This window comes from Myotis nattereri, assembly GCF_964212035.1.
Source record: "Myotis nattereri genome assembly, chromosome: 1".
NCBI classification, from domain to species: domain Eukaryota; kingdom Metazoa; phylum Chordata; class Mammalia; order Chiroptera; family Vespertilionidae; genus Myotis; species Myotis nattereri.
This window is the reverse complement of record NC_138075.1, coordinates 175,013,221-175,034,326: the sequence shown is the minus strand read 5'-3', so window position 1 is coordinate 175,034,326 and position 21,106 is coordinate 175,013,221. Positions and strand designations below refer to the sequence as shown.

General features: G+C 37.6%; 1 protein-coding gene across 1 annotated transcript in view; it reads left to right on the top strand.

Annotated features, from left to right (window-relative positions):
• Nucleotides 1-21,106, top strand: part of ARHGAP24 (Rho GTPase activating protein 24) — a 456,309-nt gene that overhangs the window by 54,242 nt on the left and 380,961 nt on the right. The window contains exon 2 of the mRNA XM_081110112.1: nucleotides 18,065-18,264. Within this exon, the coding sequence (XP_080966238.1) occupies nucleotides 18,085-18,264 (180 nt within the window). The 5' untranslated portion in view covers nucleotides 18,065-18,084. The remainder of the gene's footprint in view (nucleotides 1-18,064; nucleotides 18,265-21,106) is intronic.

The window sequence follows — 21,106 nt, the reverse complement described above, 5'->3', positions numbered from 1 at the left end:
TTTAAGTGCTTACTCTTGGTTCCATTATTACTTCATTCATTCCTTCATTGGGGGGAATGCTAGTAGTTATAAGATAGTAATCTATATCAGGTAATGGTATAAGTATCAGGCAGTATAATTCAGTGGGTATGAAAAGGAAAAGAAAGAAAAACAACACTTTAGGATCCAGAGTAAAAAAAAATACCAGCTCAGATACTTGCTAGGTTTATGACTTGAGCAAGTCATCTTAGCCTGTGGATTCTGTATAAATATGGAATTATATGGATTATATGGAATTTATGAAATTCAGATTATGTATGTGGAATTTATGAGAAGCTCTGTGTATAAATGTTGCTGATTATTATGTGTTTTGCAAGGTAATGTGTTAGACATATTAAAATATGATGGATTCTAATTCTTCCTCTTATCATAAGTCCCATCTTTTATATCTCGGCTAATTCTATTGTCAGTTAAAAGCACCCTTTCTTAACAGTTGTCCAGCTTTATCTTTTATCCCCAATCTAGGACTCATGAAAGATGAGTTTGGAGCCCTAACTGGTTTGGCTCAGTGGATAGAGCGTCGGCCTGCGGACTGAAGGGTCCCAGGTTTGATTCTGGTCAAGGGCATGTACTTTGGTTATGGGCACATCCCCAGTAGGGGGTGTGCAGGAGGCAGCTGATCGATGTTTCTAACTCTCTATCCCTCTCCCTTCCTCTCTGTAAAAAAAAAAAAATCAATAAAATATATTTAAAAAAAGATGAGTTTGGGATTTGCATGAGTAATTCACAGCATCTGGGGAGGCCTAAGTGAGCTAACCTGGTGGCTACAGATATTGGCACCTGAGAGAGGGGAGATATGTTAGCTCTACTGTGATAAAATCCTTAGGAATTATAACTTTGTTCTTTTCCAACTAAAATGACATAGTGCCGGATAGTTTCTTTTTTTAAAGGCAACAAGGAATTTGCACTTTCACTGCAAATGTTCTCTGTGTAAAGACCAAGCACATGCGACTCCTTTTCCCCTGGGCTGAGAATACTGAGTGTGCTGCAGCCTGGCTGGCTTTATTTGCTGGCCTCTGCCAAGGACGGACAAGCAGCAGCTTCTGAGCTCTCTCACCTGACTACTTTCAAGCTGCTGAAGGGGAAGGAGTAGCAAATTAATGTCGCTAATGTCTCACATAGAAGGGTCTGCAAGTTTTAGAATTTAAAGTAAAAACTCAGAACAGAACATGTGTGCATAAATATCCAAATAGGAATATCTTAGTGATAGATCTGGAAACTGAGGCTATATATATGCAGCATAAAGAGTAAATAGTTTTATAATTCGGGATTACTTTGTTTCTCATGGAATTTTTGAATGCATTGGCTATTCAATGCTAGAGTTTATTTTCACATGATAATTGAGAGACCATGTAGAGCAATGGTTAAGGACACAGCCTCTGCAGACACACTGCCTCGGTTTGAATGCATGGTTGTTTTTAAACAGCCACTTATTGATTGGCAGTAGGACTATAGCTACCTTTTGATACTTTAGTTTTCCCATCTATAAACTGGATAATAATCATACTTCATGGAGTTTTTATGACTAGTACATCTGTATATATATATATATGAACATATCCACATGTGTGTATATACATATATATCAGAAGTGAGCACACAGTAAACACTATATATTATTTATTAAACAAGTAAAAAAATCATATTTCTATCTAAAAGCGTGGAGAAGGTTAAATATAGATTTTCGATGGTAGTTAATGACTTTTATAGTCTTTAAATTAAGGCATGACATTTTCAAAAAATAAAACTAAAATGACATGGCAATTCAGTAACAAGGGCCAGGAGTGGAACAAAACTTCTGCTCTATCACCATCCTTTTAAAACCTTTAGCAGTCTTAACAGTAACAACTAGGAAAGCTTCCTACTAATCATGTTACCTCTGGAAGTAAATGATAAGAATTTCTAAGAATCACAACATTTTAGAATTAGCAGAGATCTTAGACATCAAATAGTTATTTAACCTCTTCATTTTGGGGGCTCAGAGTTATGAGGCCAAAAAATAAATGACTCTCTCCAGGTCAGATAACTGTTCAATTCCAGAGCCCTGTTTGCTGACTTCTAGCGTAGTACCCTTTCCATCACAGTGGCCTATGTGAAACCTACTGGCGGTGGTCCAGTGAACAGAACTTGCTTCTCCTTTGTGTCATCTTACAGTAAGCCAGATGTGTTCTGTAACACTTTATTTGGAAATGCGTTCACATTTATGGGAAAGTTAAGAGAATAGCACTAGGGACTCTTAAACCTTCTCTACCCAGATTCACCGATTGTTTACATCCTGTTCCATTTGCTTGATCATTCTAGCTCTACACCTGTTTATCATGCTTTTTTCCCTCGGAATTGTTTAAAGTAGAGACATCTTGCCCCCTTTATAAACACGAGAGTGTGTATTTCCTAAGAACGAATACACTGTCACATAACTGCAGTTATCAATGATCAAAATGAGAAAATTTGACACTGATACAATAATATTTTATATGCCACAGTCTATATTTAAAATTTATTAATTTTTCCAATAATTCCCTCTTTCTGTATAATTCCCTCTTTCTGTATAATTGTATAATTCCCTCTGTATAATCTCCCCCCACCCCCCCATCCTCCGCCCCAGCTCAGGATCCAAGCCAGAGTCAATCATTGTGTTTGACTGTCATGCCTATTGTACTTTCATTTGGAATGGCCCTTTATCTTCTTTAGTCTTTTTGACCTTGAGATTTTTGAAGAATAGTTTGGGTTTGTGCAATGTTTCCTCACGATTAGGTTCAGGTTATGCATTTTTGGCAGGACCACCTCAGAAGTGAAAGATAGTGTGTCCTTAGAACATGACATCAGGAGGCACATAATGACAGTTTATTCCAGCATTGATGATGTAAACTTGGATGGCATTGGATCTGCCAGGTTTCTCCACAGTAAAGTTAATTTTTACTCTTTCTAAATAGTATGTGGGGAGATATTTGGAGATTATGTAAATGTGTTCAACCCACCAAAATTTTAGCACTAGTTTTTGCATCCATTTATAATTTTTAACCTTGCTATTGCTTCCATATATTTATTAATTTGACATTCTGAAAAGAAGAGCTTTCTTGTGTCTTCTATTAGTTTAATTGCTTGTTTTTTTAAATTTATTATATCAATAGAACTGATGCAGTCTTTTCTTTTATTCTTTGGTTATTACCCATACTGTCATTATTTATTCAGATTCTCAAACTGTCCCATATTTGGCCAGTGAAAACCACTTCAAACTAGCTTCTGTATCTTTTTGATATTTCCACAGGATTATTGAGTATTTCATGACTTTCTGGAACATATTATTCTAGGATTATCTGATACTTTTCCTGACCAACCTCTGGAATCAACCTTTCATCCAAGTAGTCATGCTTCCATTTCAAAGCATATGGCACTCACAAGTCAATGTTTGGACACTAGGTGTATTTATTCACTGTTACTGGTGTGCCATTACTTCTAGGCCTCTCAGTTAGCAGCATTAGTAAATGTACATCTATATTTATTTCTATGTCTATGTAGCTATCTGTTAAAAACCATGTGATCTTGGCCTAAACATATAATGTTGCAGTTAGGGAGGGTGAATAATTCTAGAGATTTAATGTTCAGTGTGATCAATAGAGTTAATAATACTTATTGAATACTGGGAACTTGCTAAGAGTAGATTTCAGGTTCTCTCATCACACATAAAAATAGTAACTATATGATAAGGTTACATATAAATTAGCTTGACTGTAGTCATCACTTCACTACGTATGTATAAAACAAGTCATCATGTTATATGCCATAAGTTCATAATGATATATCTAATTCCAATCTCAAACCACAAGATGCATGCTTGTCTTCTCATTTCCATATTTGTAACTTCCTTTTCCAATAGTGAGAAACCTGGCTTCCCATTATATTCAACATGTATATTTATTTGTTTGATTTGAAATACATGGAAGGTAATTTCAGAATTGTTAGCCAATAACAATTAGTACAAAACAAGCCTACTAAATAGAATTTGATATTTTCCAAGGTTTTTTAAGTTATTGAAACAACATAGTTTGTGTGCAGATCTCAAGTCTATAGTTCATTGGTTTAGACAGATGTCTACAAGTTGAGCAAATACATATATATGTTGAACATAATGGAAAGCCAGGTTTGTCACTATTAGAAAAGGAAGTTACAAATATGGAAACGGGAAGACAAGAATGTGTCTTGTGGTTTGAGATTGGAATTAGAGATATAGCTAATTAGTTTAGACAAATGTCTACACTCATGTAACTCATGTCCTATCAAGAGACCAGGCTTTTCCATAACCTTAGAAAGAACCCTGTGCCCCTTTCCAGTCAATATCCACCCCCTGAAGAGTAGCCATTTTTCTGATTTCTACAACCATAGGCTGGTTTGCCTATTCTAGAACTTCATGTGAATGGAATCATGAAATCTATATTCTTGTATCTGGTTTATTTTACTCATCATAATAACTGTGGTGTTATGTGCATGTGTAATTTGGTTCTTGTTATTGACCCTGGAGTATTTTGCTGTATGGTTCTCTTCTAGAAGTTTTAGTTTTTAAATGTTCATCTATTCACTTATTGATGGGCACTGTTTGGGCTATTTCAAGTTGGGGCTAATATGAATAAAACTACTATGAACATTTTTGTACAAATATATTTTGAACATATGAATTCCATTTCTCTTGTTTATATATCTATGGTTGGAATTACTAAGTCATAGGCAGATATACGTTCAACTTTATAAGAAGTTGTCAAACCATTTATCAAAGTGGTTATACCATTTATGCTCTTACCAGCAATGTATGAAAATGCTGGTTGCTCCATTTTCTCAGCAACATTTGGTGTTATCAGTCTGTTTTTAATTTTAACCATTCACATGTTTATGTTATTACATCTCATTGGATCTTAATAATATACATTTCTCTGATGTATAAGGATGCTGGGGCTTTTTCATGAGAATTGGTCATTTGTATATCTTCCTTTGTGAAGTGTCTATATGATTTTTTTCTATATTCTAAATTGTTTCTTTTGTCTTTGTATTATTGAGTCATAGGAAGCACTTATATATTATGGATGTAATTCTTTTGGCAGATATGTGTTTTGCAAATATTTTCTGACAGTGTCTGGCTTGCCGATTCACTTAAATAAATGGAAGGTAATTTGTAATGATGTCTTTTGATGAACAGATTTATACTTTTAATAAAGTCTAATTTAAAAATTTTTATAGTTATCACTTTTTGTATCCTTTTTATTTTATTTTATTTTTTAAATGTATTTTTATTGATTTCAGAGCGGAAGGGAGAGGGAGAGAGAGAGAAACATCAAAGATGAGAGAGAATTATTGATTGGCTGCCTCCTGCATGCCCCCTACTGGGGATCAAGCCCACAACCCAGGCATATGCCCTTGACCAGAATCGAACCTGCGACCCTTCAGTCTGCAGGTTGATGCTCTGTCTACTGAGCCAAGCCAGCTAGGGCCTTTGTATCCTTTTTCAAAAATCACTTTCTTCCCTGAGGTTGTGAATTTTTTTTCCTATGTCTTCTTTTAGAAGTTTTAGCTTTTAAATTTAGGTTTAATATTCATCTTGAATTAATTTTTGTGTTTGATGAAAAGTAGGGTAAGCTCTTTGTGTTGTAAGCCTAGAATTCTATTATTTTAAAGAAAACTTTTTCAGAAATATTTTTAAGTGTTTTTATTTTATTTTATTTTATGTATCAAGATTCTTTAGGGTATTAAGTAACTCAAACAAGATTAAGCAAGCAGGAATTTATTTGTTCACTTTGCTGGGAACAATAAGATATCTCACAGGATCCAAGGAAGGTACACACAGGCCAGGACTTCAGGAATTAGACCTAGGATGGATATTCCAGAGCTCTCTCCTTTCTTCTCTCACATCTGCTTGTCTCGGAAGAGCCTCATTTTGCAGACTGCTTTGCTCTACTGGGTAGGGGAGATGACCGCTTTCAGCCTCAGATGCTCATCCATCATGTGTCTCTATAGCTGACCTAAGAAAGGCCCCCACTTGGTACTGCTTTAGTCCCAGGCCCACTCCCTGGGCTGGTCACTGTTGCTAGGCGGCTCAGGACCTATGGGTGATCCACATTCTGGCAGTGGAGAGTGTGACCAAGGGAAACAACATGGCACAAAAAAAGTGTTTCCCAAAGATAGGCTTCTGGACATGCCGAAATCGTATGTCCCACCAAGATTCACATCTTTAAAAATGTCTTTTTATGTATGGTATTTTTTATCTTTCATTGAACTGCTGAGTAAATATATTCAAGTACATGAAAGCTAGGTTTTTGTTTAGTTTATCTAACACTAAGTGTGTATTAATTAGATATTTTGAAGAACTATAATATGTTCAAATTATATGAGAATAATGGCACCTCCTAAAGATCAAAGTTTAATACATCAAAGTGCATGATAATGGGAATGATGCTGAATAAAGGGGAATTGCAGTCAGATTTTGCAGTTATTTTGACATGTCCCCACTTACCTTAAATTCTAATGAAAGAATTGTATTGTCAGTATTTCAATATAATAAACCAGTGGGAGATCAACTGTAGTTCAGTGATTAGGACAAGATTTATATACCTAGAGTGAAAAGTGATTTTCCAGAACTTATAAAAAAAGGCTGATGATGTTCAACCTGTAGAATTAATTGATAAAGAAGAAGTCCTTATTGGAAATCATTAAATACCTTACAGCTTGCATTTGAAGGAAAAAGTCTGAGAGTTTATTGTAGATGAATGACTATCTCAGCCACAGTTACCTACTTGTAAAGTATTTTCTTTGAAGTGTGGTTGAATAAAAAGCTGGCTCCATAGATAGCCTTGAAATGATAATGTAATCGACAACATATCTGATCTTCTGGGGTTGGACTCATTAAAGGAATCTGACATTAAAAGTAATATTTAAGGAAGGCGGGGGTTGAGTGGTGGGTGGGAGAGATTAATGAGGAACTTATGTGCATATATGCATAGCCATGGACACAGACATGATGAAAACCTGGAAGGGGCTGATGCAGGGTGGAGAGGGTCAATGGGAAAACAAAAGGGGGGGCGCATCTGTAATACTTTCAACAATAAAGATAACTTTACAAAAAAGTATTTCAGACAAGTTTTTTAAAATCTTTATTGTTGAGAGTGTTACAGATATCTCCCCCTTTTCCCCCCTTGCCTTCCACCCCTGGTTCCTGCCCTGCCCCAAGCCTTCACCACCCTATTGTCTGCATTTTTATCTCAGCTTAAAAATGTGACAGTGAGGGGACAGAGATGGAGAAATTCTGTAAGTGACAGGCCCGGAGGTTATTTCTCTACTGTGAGCAGAGGACCCAGCTGATCAGGTTCTCCCCACCTGAGCCGGACTGTCTTTCTCAGCTTTCCACTTGTTCAACTTTGCAACCCTCCCTCCCCTTTTACACACTCCTCCCACTGTGTGCAAAAGCTCTCCTTCATTGCTGCCCTTGTTTCCCCATCCTTTGGGAATTATAATCCCATTACTCTTCAGATTTAGGTGTGGAAAACCTCTTTTCTTTGTTTCTTGAGACAGCTTTTCAAAACAAAATTTTGAACTATGAGTAAGGGGATGGGAGGGACACACAAAAGCTGAAAAGTTGAGATGTTTATAAAATCAGGTTTCTGATCTTATTTTTAAGGGTCTAGTAATAGATTGGACTAATTAAAATCAAATAAGGGATATCCAACTCCTATCTCCTTTTCTCTGCTTCAGATCTGTTTTCTTTGTGATGCAATGACTGTTGCCCTCTTTGAGCTCTCAGCAAACTATTAGTTCTTCCTTAAAAGGAGATGACTTTTTTGCTCAGATACCCAAATTGGAATAATACAGAGAAGATTAGCATGGCCCCTATACAAGGATGACAGGCAAATTCATGAAGCACTTCATATTTTTATGTAATGTAGAGCATGGCGACTGTAGGTAATAATACTGCATTGCATATTTAAAAGTAGCTAGGAAAGTAAATTTGATAGTTCTCATCATAAGAAAAAAATCTGTAGCTGTGTATGGTGCCAAATTGTAACTGGACTTACTGTGATGATCATTTTGCAATACAGCCATGCACACATAATGACACTTTAGTCAAGAATGGATCTGATGGATGGTGGTCCCATCCTATCTAATAAAAGGGTAATATTCAAATTAACCATCACTCTGTCACAAAGATGGAGGCGCACATAGCCACAAGATGGCAGCACCCAGTCCTCTCAGCTCCTCCGGAGTCCTCCAGTCCGGGGGTGGGGGTGGCGGGGGGGCGGCCACTGAGAGTGGGCAGCCTGAGTGGCCTGGCAGAATGCTTGCTTCATCACCACGGCGATGAGGCAAGCATTTCACCCTGGCCGTGGAGGGCCTCTGGGCAACGGGCACAGAATGGCCAGAGGAAGGGGGAGAGCAGCCCTGGCGATAAAACAAGCATTCTGTGCCTGGCCATGGATGGGCCTCTTGGCTGCGGAGAGCCTCTGGGCAGTGGGTGTGGAGCAGCCAGGCCTCACAGAGAGCTACTGGTGCACGGATTTGTGCACAGGGCTACTAGTAAGATTATAATAGGACTGAGAAATTACTATTACAGTGATGGCATCACCATCATAACATTATACAACAATGCATTACACACATGTTTGTGGTGATACTGGTGAGACACCTACTGTAATGCCAGCCATATAAAAGTACAGCACACATCATTATGCACGGTACATAATACTTGACAATGATAACAACTATGTTACTGGTTTCTGTATTTTCTATACTATACTTTTATCATTATTTTAGAGTGCACTCTCTACTAATTGCTGTAAAACAGTATGCTGTGTGGTGCTGGCAGTAGCCTCATACATCTTATGTTTCCCATTTTTCTTGATTGCTTCATTTTTTTCTTGTGCTTGGTTTCATCTTGTGTAGTTTTGTACAGTAACATGCTGTGCAGGTTTGTAATCTGGAAGCAATAGGCTATATCAGGAAGCCTAGGTGTGAACGAGGCTCTACCATCTAGGTTTGTGTAAGTGTACCCTATGATGTTCGTGCAAACACAAAATCCCCGATGATTCATTTCTCAGAATGTATCCCTGTTGTTATTTGGTGAATAACTGCATATATAAATGTGTAATCATTACACTGTAATGATTATACATTTGTATGTGTAATGTTATGTTAATTTTACCTCAATTTAAGAAAGAAAGAAAAAAGATCTGATTTTCTCTTCTTTCCCCATTTCAAATGGTATTCTCTCTTAGGAAGTACATGAGTTTCTACTTTATATTAGTTCTTGGTTTGTTTATACAATTGAAGTAACAAACAGTATCCCTCTCCTTTTCCTACGTGATTGATGTGACTGTTTAGAGTTGCAGTATTGAGACAGCATCTGGGAGTGTGTTTAGGTTCTGCAGGAAAAGAACTGTGATTAATTAACAATGTCTGACAGGAGCTTGCGGATCAGCAGTACTATCCATGTGTCTACCATTTCTCTCTGAATCTTATCAATGGTAAAGCGTTTTGATTTGATTTTTGTTCCTACTCAGGTTGTCAGCATTGGGAACTCCAGTGGTCCTCTTTTTTACTCCTCCCTCTCATAGTGATGTGGTGGTGGGGAACCTATCAGTATATATTAAAATACTTTTCTCCTTCTTGAATGAAAATCTTCTTAAGAGGGAGAAGATCCTCCTTATAAAGTATGAGGCATTTTACATAGAACAAAAACAAAGTAAATGCATAAAAGAAGTTTTCTTTTAAATAACTAATCCCAGTAAGTCATTCTGATTTCTTACCAAATGAATATGAAAATATTGAAGCTTAAAATATAAAATGTGAATTGGCATTCCTGATTCATCCCGACATATACATAATTTTCTATTCCCTGATGTTTTGGACAATATAATTTCAAGTGAATCAAGCAACAGGATATTTAGTGTTTCCTCAGGAAAATAACTGCGCATTTATAAGAATTATTACTGTTAACGTTCCCCCAGGTGTGCTCTTCTCGTGACTGCTTGAAACTGTACTTTACTCAATTCCTCTGTTCTCTTCACGCTTAATCTCTTTAGGTTTAGAAAAAAAGTTTATTTTTAACTCAAATTATGAGTAAGGCTAGCATCACCAGTGAGACAGAAACTCAGTAGTTTCTGAATTTCAATTAGTTTTCATCTGCTAAAAGCTGAAAGGATTAGGTTAAGGTGGTAGAATTTGGACTGAAGTACTTTCATTGTTGTCTAATTATAAAATATTTAGGACTTTTTGCACTGTACTTTGGGAACCTTCAGGCTTCTGGGGTCAATTCTAGTAGGCCCCAAAGACTGACTAATGTATTTTTTCCTTCCTTCCTTCCTTCCTTCCTTCCTTCCTTCCTTCCTTCCTTCCTTCCTTCCTTCCTTCCTGCCTTCCTTCCTTCTTTCCCTCATTCACAATTATTCAACAAATCTTTGTGTATTCAATATATCCTGGTTAGTTTGGGGGTTCCAGGGAGCACTTATCGTCAATAAATTATGGTGTAGAAAACTGTAAAGTAATAAGCATATGGCCAGATGATAAAGATGATGTCCGTAATGATGATGTTCTCATGGAAGGGGAATGTCTAGGTAGGGGATAGCAGTGGCACTAGAGAAGCTTTTATATAGGAGCTGAAGGATAAATAAAAAATCTGTGGTAAATGTATACAATGGAATGTTACTCGCCCATAAAAAGAATGAAATCTTACCATTTGCTACAGCAGGGCTAGACCTAGAGGATATTATGCTGAGTGAAATAAGCCAGTCAAAGACAAACACCATATGATTTCACTTATATGTGGAATCTAAAAATCAGAATAAACAGAAAAAATTTAAACAGACTCATAGATACAGAGACCAGAGTGATGATAGCAGGAGGGGAGAGGGATTGGAGGACCCAGTAAAAAATGTGAAGAGATTAAGAATTATAAATTCATAGTCACTAAATTGTCAGAGATGTAAAGCCCAGTATAGGGAATATAGTCAATAATATTACAATAACTATGTATGGTGCCAGGTGGGTACTTGAAATATCAGAGGGAACACTTTGTAAAGTATATGATTGCCTACCTACTATGCTGTCCATCTGAAACAATTACAAAATAATATTGAATGTAAAATGTAATTGAAAAATAAAATTAAAAAAGTAAATATAAAAGGAATGAACTTAAAAAAAAAAAAAAGTTAACCATGAAATCCTGCCAGTGAGAGCAACCAACCATGTGAGGCAGCCCAAGGTGCTTCAAGAAATACAATTGCATCCTGAAAACAGATTTAAGCTCCTAGAACTGGTCTTGCAGCGAAGACAATTTCCACCGGAGCCTCTGCAATATCAGACCTAGAGTGCTTATGCCCTGTAGGCACTGCGGTTCGATTCATTCTTCAAATGAAAAGGTGATATGGTCGAGAGTGAGGACAGAAAGTGAACTGTTCTTCACTTACCAGCTTTTTTTAGGTAGCAGTTACCTTACAACAAGCTTCTAAGACTTGGTTCTTTTAATTTTTTCTTATACATCTCTTTTGTAGATGTGCATTGCCATCATCTATTCTGGCTGCCATAACATAGGGCATATGGACTGGGTGGCATAAATGACAGGCACGTTTTTGCTTACAGTTCTGGAGGCTGGAGGTTTAGATTGAGGGGCCAGCAGGTCAGGCTCTGGTGAGGATCTTCGTGGCTTGCAGGGAGCACCTTTCCCCTGTGTGCTCACAGAGCTGTCCCTCGGCGCCTGCCGGAGGAAAGGGAGCGGGGCAGAGAGAGAGAAAGCCAGATCAAGCCTGAAATTATTTGAATATTTAGAATATTAAGTTCTAAATTAGGTAAATAATTGTGGTTATTGAAGAAATGTCCTGGGAAATAATAAGAGTAAATCTATACATTCATGGGTTTTGACTGTAATATACCACAATCAGATTTTTCCGTGAACATTGAGTGGCGAAGCTCTTTTATGTTGTTTACTTCCTCAAAGGATGTGGGATCTGCAGGAATATACATACATGTCTTCCAGTGGCCTGGAACTGAGTTTTGGAAAAATGAGAAAAGAATCTCAACAAATCTTTTGCCTTTTAAGAATTTTCTGCCTTAGGGAGAAAACACACACAGTGAATATATACTCACACCCACTACACACACACATACCCACATGTAAGCAGGCACATGTACACACATGTAAACATATGCATGCACACATGCACACATTATCTCATTCCTTCTTTATGTTTTGCTTTATGAACCATTGCCCATAGAAAGGATATATGCTAGCACTGAGATGTACAGGACAATAAAATGTACAAACCTGCCTGACAAGCCAGAATGTTAGCAACAGCTACAAGACAAAGTTGTATTTTTTTTTTAAAATAAGATAAATATTGACTTTCGTGAACAGTGCAATCACATTCATTTTACAAAGGAGTTAGGTTCTAATGTCAACAAAGGCAACAATTGGATCTGAACAGAATTACACTTGAAAGTTACATCCATCTCTCACAAATTGCAGTATTTTATCAAACCTGCCAGTTTTATTTTTGTTTTCTCCCAGAGCGATAGAACAGATCACTGTTCTTTCTCTCAGCAACTGGAGTAGTTTGTGTTGAAGGGCCTCGCCATGTGAAATCATGTGAACTCCGAAACTCCGGGGTCACACTTGCACAGTGACACACCCCACAGGGGCCCAGGGAACGGACACTGACTGTAAGCACACGCCTCCCCCCCATGGGAGCATGTGTTCACTGAGTGTAGTGGAGGCGTTAACGGTGAAACTGCTTATGCTCTAAGTTCTCTGTCTCCCTTCTCCTTCTGTCTAGCTCCCTCCTCCTTTTTTTTTTTCACTTTCAATTTTATTTTGTGTTGATCTCAGGTGTACAGCTGAGGAGTTACAGTCACATACTTTACACAGCGTTCCCTTCGATGTTTCCAGTACCGCAACTGACACCGTACATAATAGTTATCACAGTGTTATTGACTATATTCCCTATGCTGCACTTTACATCCCGGTGACTATTTTGTAACTGCCCATTTGTACTTCTTAACCCCTTTACCTTTTCACCTACTCCCCCAACCCTCCTCCTTTCTGGCAGCCACCAGTCCACTCTGTGTTTATGAGTCTATTTTAATTTTGTTTATTTTGTTCTATAGATTCCACATATAAGTGAAATCATATGGGATTTGTCTTTCTCTGACCGCCTCTCGAGCCCCCTTCTTCTTTGTCAGACTCTTGTGTTTGCTAAACATGTGTAGTCCCGTAGACGAATCCAAACACACTGCAACTCTATGGCATATGGCATTCTATTTTTATACATCTTTGATTACATGCATGTTTATATATTCTCTCTTGAAGTCAAAAATATAAATACCTATGTGTGTGGCTGTTGGACTTTTAGAAATTCTGTTAGGAGCAGGAATTTCATCTCAGATGGCACCATGTGATACTGTTGTGTTCCTAGACCACCTGGATGCAAAAAAAGAACCATACACATAGATGTACAAATCAGTTTCCACACCTGGAAGATAATTCAAAGGTATAAACCCATCAAATGATGGTAACTTTCTAAGCCCTGGTATGGTACAGTAGCCATCATTAAGGCTCTTTTCTAATATTGATATGAAGACATAACTTTTCAATTATTTTTTGTTAGTTTAGAGTAAAAAATTATGTTATTGTTATATTGCCATTGTTAGGTTGATATGTTAAACACCTTAGTTGATAGTTCTATTCTGTAATCTCAGGTACCATCCAGCTGCCACCCCCTGAACACAGTGAAAGTCCTTTCCCAGAGGAGATTGAGTTAGGTTATTCTCTGAGAAGCTGAATGACTATACTATACTTTTCTTCATGCTTAACCACAATTGATTGCGTGCATATCCTACAAGGCTAACACGTGTAAATTTTGAAGGTTATATTTCTTCATAAATGACTGTTTCAAGTTCATTTAAGTTTGAAGATTTTGACATTGTGTTTAAGAACAGTTTTGATGCTAAAGTCTCCTATGTCAGAGGAAAACAAATCAAGTTCTTAGAGTATACAATCTTCTTTAAGAAATTCAATGCAATGTAAAAACTCTCCAAAATATTCTTGTATGAGTTCTACTGTGGTTGTTACATAGCTTCATTCACCAAGTTTACATTGTTTGCTGAACACCAGGTGAGCACTCTGAAAGGTACTGGGTAAACTGCAGTGAGGAAAAGCCAGTCCTTGGCCTTCTGAAGCTTATGATCTCCTGGAGGGGTGGTTAGCCATAAACAGCTAAAGAATACCAACTTAAAGAAGTGTCAGGAAGACAGGACGGAGTCCAGTTAGAGAATAACAAGAGGGTAAATAACTCACTGGGTGATTAGTAAAGCCTTGCTGGGAGGAGGTAGTTTTAAGATGAGACTTAGAGAAGGAGAAAGAGTCGGCGTTTAAAGAGCACAGGGCAGAGTAGCTCAGGCAGAGATCAGCAGGTATCAATCATCAAGGCACAAAGGACTTGGGTGTTTCCAGAACTGGTAGTAAGCTGGTGTGGTTGCTTGCACCAGGGCTTTTAAGTGTGTGTGTGTGTGTGTGTGTGTGTGTGTGTGTGTGTGTGTGTGTATGTGTTGGAATGGGGGGATTGAAGAGTAGATGGCATGAGATGAGGTTAGATCAATAAATAGGTACCTCGACCTAGCTGCTTTGGCTCAGTGGATAGAGCATCAGCCTGCAGACTGAAGAGTCCCAGTTTGATTTCGGTTGGGGACACATGCCCGGGTTGTAGGTTCGATCCCCAGTGTGGGGCATGCAGGAGGCAGCCGGTCAATGATTCTCTCTCATCATTGATGTTTCTATCTCTCTCTCTCCCTCTCCCTTCCTCTCTGAAATCAAGAAAAATATAAATAAATAAAAATAAATAAATAAATAAATAAATAAATAGGTGCCACATGATTCCTGATGTATAGGCCATGGTAAGGCTCCAGATTTTAAAAGAAGCATAACTAGAGCCCATCAAATTTTAAGGGTAGAGAATCATTATCTGATTTAATTTTTTAAAAGCTCACTTTGGCTTCTTTGTGGACAATAAAATATGTGTGAGCATGTGCCCATGTCTTAGTATTTGTGGTTAAAAATGAGACCACAAGCTATGAGACCAGTTGGAGGGCTATGAGAATCATTTAGTCAAAGATAATGATGGCTTGGATTATAGGGTGGCAATGAAGATAGAGTCAACCGGATGGATTTGAAAATATTTCTGAAGTTACTGATGGATCTGATAGTCATGATGAGGAGGAGTCAGGACTCGAAGATGATTATTTTTTTTCATCTGTGTGTATCATGGTGCCATTTACTAAGATCAGGTTTGGGGCAGGATCAGGTTCAGAGGGAGGTCATGTTCACTTCTAGATATCTAGCACCTATTGCAATATTTATTAATTCATCAAACATTGATTGAGCTTCACCATATGCCAGACATGGTATGAAGTGCGAAGGATATCTAGTGTCCTTAAGCTTATGGAATTAGAGAGGTGGTGGATTTCAGTGTGCTGGAAGGCACCATAGTTAGAAATGATCTGGGCCAACATTGTCATTTTATAGGTGAAGGATAGAATTTGAGCCATTTAATTTCTGAAGAAATATCAAGACTCCTCTAGAAAAATCATAGTTATTTTAATAAACCTTAGTTTTACTCATCCAGCAATAGTTGTGGCATTATTTTCTCTTGGAGATATGATACGATCTGTTTTCATTTCTGTTTAATGAATTGTTACAATTAGTACTATTGAAATACTTGCTGATGCATTCTGAAGTTATGAAATTAGAGGCATCATAGCCAGGAGTTCAGTGGGTGATGGTGTCATTGGTTTCACCAGACTTGTAAACAACTTATGTAAGAAGAATTATAAACAATGTTCTAATGTGCACACATTTTTTCTAAGGCATTAATGGTAGATATAAACAAAGTTGGGCAGTTGTATTTTTTACATTATTGATGGTAGGCTCCTAATTACCTTGAAGAATTTTAGAGGGTATTTTTCAAACTTAATAGAAAACATGAATTATAAGAGGAAAGAAAAAAGAAAAAGAAGGGCCAAAGGAAAGAGTCTGTTGTGCATGAATTGTAGGGGGGGGGGAGGGGGAGATGTATGTGTGTGTGTGTGTGTGTGTGTGTGTGTGTGTTAGAATGTTTGTTTTAAGGAATACCTTTATAAGTTCAGCTTTATAAGTTAAGGTATTTGGTCAAAGAATAAATAGGTGCTGATGAAATAACAACTTGTGTAGATTTGAACAATTTAAATACCAGGAGACCAAAACGATTATTTAGAGTTGTCTAAATAAGCACACTTATTATCTAAATTATGTTAAGCATTTACTGTTCATTTAGAGTGAGCTTTACATGACTCCTTATACTTGGTCAAGTAATGTAAAAGAAAAGAGATGAAAGTTCCTGCCCTGAGGGCGTAACAAACTGTGAAGCATTGGGCATGATCCAATCTGCACACACATGCACGCACACGATGGGGGAACGCTCCCTGCAGGAAGGTGTTTCTGACTTGGGAATGCCTTATGCAGCAAAGGAAGTTTCAAGATGTTTTATAGAGATGAGGGCCTATTTAGTGAGAAGGATGTTTCGGTTTAAAAAGGAAACTGAATATTAAATGAGACAGATGGTGGTCAAGTGGCCTACTTGAAGCTTAAAGGTAGTTTATAGAGATGGAGATGAAAGCAAGGATGGAGATAGCTTGGAATGCATGCCAGTGGAAGAGGCAAAGCTACTGAGAAGATGGTTGAGATGCTCACAACCTGATTAATTAGAGCCAAAGTTCTGCTTCATCTCTGCAACTGGGAGGGCAGGACTAAAGTCAGAAACTAAAGGTCCAATAATGCAAGGTCTGACCCTGTCCCTTCAAAGAAGAAACTTAAATAACTAAGGGCTGACAATGGGGACTTCATGGAATTTAGAATTAGGACGGTGTACATACAAATCAATGGAGAAATCAATGGTGAAAAGTAGGACTAGACAAAAAGTCGGTTTGTTTTCTGGAATCAAGCAGGAAAGTAGGCTCTTTGTGCCTGGATACACCAGGACAGAAATATTCTGTTTTATTACTTAGTCTGTATCTTTAGATCCTCATCAAAGATACAAGGGTAAGAATGGACTTTTCATACAAATGTGCAATATTAGTAAGAATTTGCAGAAAGCCTTCGGGGCAGGAAAATATCTTTTATTCTTAGCCACTTGTCTCTGGTTCTCCCAGAAAGCCACCTCCCCATTTCACTGTGGCAGTTTAGCTTCTCCCCTGGTGATTAAGATTTTCTCTACAATAAACTAAGTTCCTTGCCATGTATTAGTATAGTGTGTACAATCCTATACTCCTTCATACATAACCTTGCAACATTCTTCATCATGAAATTGACTTAGTCCTGGTATTTGAAGGAAACTCAACTGGCTGAGCTGGGGGTTTTATTTTTTTTTAATTATTTTTTTTTCTCCCTAAACTTTTTCAGCTGCACTGATTCCTGACCGGCCAAAGAAACTCTCAATAGGATACACTTTGGGGGAAAGGGGCCAGATACATCTTGAGAAATTTTCACATATGTAAAACAAATGTCTTCCATTGAGGTTTTTAAAATAGTCCCTTTAAACTTTAACATGTGTCAGGCTAGTGTTTGCTCAGATAATCACAGGCCTGTGCAAATGGGCCCCAATCAGTACACACCAGACACAGAGGCCCATTATCATGAGAGTTATGGTTTTTGTTGGTTGATTTAGTTTAAAAAAATTGCTTCTTAACACATTACCTCCAGAAATTTCCCATCTTTAGATCTACTTAGTAAAAAAGGGATGTTATTGCCCAGCTGACTAGCTCACTTAAGGAAGACACAACAAATTCTCTCCAAGTTTTCCCCAGGCACAATGTTGTCAGGTTTGTGGTTTGCTTCTAGAAATTTGGCAAGTGAGTTGATATACATTTTTCACTCCTCATCCTGTTTTTTTTTTAAAGAAGTAGGAGTAATTTTCAGGAGTGAATATATCAAGCACCTTATTATCTCTTTTGTTTGTTTGCTAAATAGGAAAGTCCATCAGCTTGATAATGGAGGAGAACAATGACTCCGCTGAGAACCCCCAACAAGGCCAAGGGCGGAATAATGCTGTGAAGTGTGGGTGGCTGAGGAAGCAAGGAGGCTTTGTCAAGACTTGGCATACCCGCTGGTTTGTGCTCAAGGGAGATCAGCTATATTATTTCAAAGATGAAGATGAAACCAAGCCCTTGGTAAGTAAGGAAATAAAAAGCACTGTGTGTCCAAGCGCTCTAAGAAGTAAAGGGGTTTGCTTGAAACCGATAGTCTCCTTCAGTTCCCTGGCATCCTTCATATGTTTTCTCATTGTTTACCTTGGTTCAAGATGATGAACTTGCAAATTGAGGCCAAGAGGCAAATTATATTTGTATAATATTAATTTTGATTTCTACTAAGCTGGAACATAATGTCTGAGTCTCTAAAGCAAACTAATTTCATGAGAAAATGCTAATGGACCTCTGCTAGAACATACAGATTGTAGCCAAACATCTCTCCTTTTCTCAAAAATAAGTTGGAAGCAAAGGAAGACTGTACATGAACCTTTCAGTAATTTCTGGGACACCTTTAGTATTAATTCTCTGGGGTGCCTCCCTCCACTTTAACTCATATGAAATATGGATGTGGAGCTAAAGTGAACAATGCTGATACATCCAACCAGCACACACAATATGTTCTGGGAAGAGTTTCTTTGTGGTTCCTAAGTGGTCTTTTATTTGCTTATTACTTAGTCATTTTCTCAGCCACAAATCTCTAAGCTGCAATGTGAGAGAAGAAAAATCTCTTTCTCCCTGTAGCGACAAGGCTTTTGTTTAGCTCTGATCCTTGCTTATCAGTTGATGAAAGGAGATATGAACTTAGGTATTGCATCACCTATGTGTTTTTCCTTCCTTTACATCCAGAGGACATATGAATAAGAGAACAAACATTTTAGATTCATTTACATAAATATCCCTAACAGTATGTTCTTGTGGCTACTTCCCTTGTGTTAAAGTTCAATGACTTAAGAATTTGGATCAACACTCTGCTTTAGTATTTTAAATTCCTCAGACATTATAATTTTACAGTTTTTATTAATATAATTGAATCAGATAAAAATAGTAATGCCAATACATACTCCAGACCTCAGTCATTATTTGAAAATACTATTTTTTGAGCATTTACCAGAGCCAGACATTAGACTAAGAATTATTTATATTGTCTTATGAAATGCTTAAAATAATTCTATGAGGTAGGATTATCTCCATGTATGCATTCAGAGACCAAGGTTTAGGTACAATTCGGATTACCCAAAGTTAGACAGTTTTGCCTTTAAATAAGTCTAAGTTCCTATGGCCTCAGACAAAGACATCATAAATAATTAATGAGAATATTCCATATTGGGATCATAACAGTTATGTGCATTTCTGTACCTGTTATTGCATTCATCATGGAAATCAGTAGAGAATCTGGGATTATCATTACAGATGAATAGAGATATCAAGTGATGTAACCAAGATCTATAGAGATAGAAGTAAAGCAGTAGTCTTTCTTTTGTTTCTCATCTCATACTGTGTTCTTTTCTCATTGCACCATGTTTTATACTATGTCATAGTCACATAAATGTATTATCTTGAACATATAATCACTTTACTAAACTGAGAAAAAGGGATCAGGTTAATGTGAAAAATCGTGGAATATGGGGGATCCAATATGGGGACTTTGATATGGAAGAACACATTGAAATACATAGGAGGAGTATGAGTAAGAGTCAATGTTTCATCCTGTAGACTGGGTTGTTAACCAGGGTGGGTATGAATTAAATGACTAATTAGGTCTGATCCTGGACCTAAACAAAGGATTAGGGGAGCTACCAGAGAATTCAGGAGCTGAGTGAGTGGAGAACTGAAAGCAGACTTAATGAAAGTTCTCTTTGGTGAGCTTCATGTACCTTCTAGTACTGAAGGTAGGATACAATGGATCAAGCCTGAGTTCAATGTTTCTAAAGTGTGAGGACTTGCAGGTTTCAGAGAATATGTAAATGAACCCCCCCCCCCCGCCTTTTGAGGAACTATGCCCTAAACTGTTCAAAGACGATATCATCTTAGTGCCTTGGCAATGCTTCTCTAAGTAATTTCTCAGGTCTGCCTCATCACAGAAAGTATTCATGCAGTGTCTTTAACTTTGATAAAAGATTGAAAATATAAATAAGAAAATGCAAAAACTTCTGATTAATGCAAAAGAAAATTGGCCTCAAAATGAAAATTACTTATTTATTTTATTTTTTTTTTAATTTATTTTATTTTTATTTTCTGAGCCTTTTCTTTTTTTCTTTTTTTTTTATGGCTTAAAGTATTACAAAGGGTATTACATATGTGTCCTTTTTTCCCCCCACCCTTGACAATCCCCTGGCCTCCCCTACCCCCCAGTGTCTTATGTCCATTGGTTATGCTTATATGCATGCATACAAGTCCTTCGGTTGATCTCTCCGAAAATTACTTTTTATAATATTTCTAAGGTAAGTTGTATTTTCATATTAGTATGCCACTACTATTTGTAGACTTATAATAGCCGAAATGAGCAAAATAGAGTTGTATTGACAAGAAAGTACTAATTCTTATACAAACCAAACATCGCCTACCATCAGTCCCCAAAGAGTTTTCTTACTAGTAAGTAACGAACAGAAAAAGAGTGCCTCCCTTCTGGTGCACAGCAGGGCCAAACACTAAACACCTAGAACTGCAATGGAGAAATTGAAGTTGCTTTATTGCCTGGTGAGAATGGGAAGTTATTGCTCTAAACCTGAACTCCCGAAGGCTTACAATCAGAGGGTTTTAAGAAGTTATAGAGAACAGGTATGTGGAATCGCTGGTGGGGCAAGTTTTAATTGGAAGATTTTGGAATGTGATCATTTATGGTGAGGGCTTCAGCACTGGATCTTCCTGGATCCTTTGCATCTGACAGGGTCCCAGTGTTCAAGGACCAGTCAAGGCCCAATCCCTTGGTTCCAATGGGAAGGGGCAAGACTTTGCCCCGGGGGCAGCGGTGGGACAGGGGTGG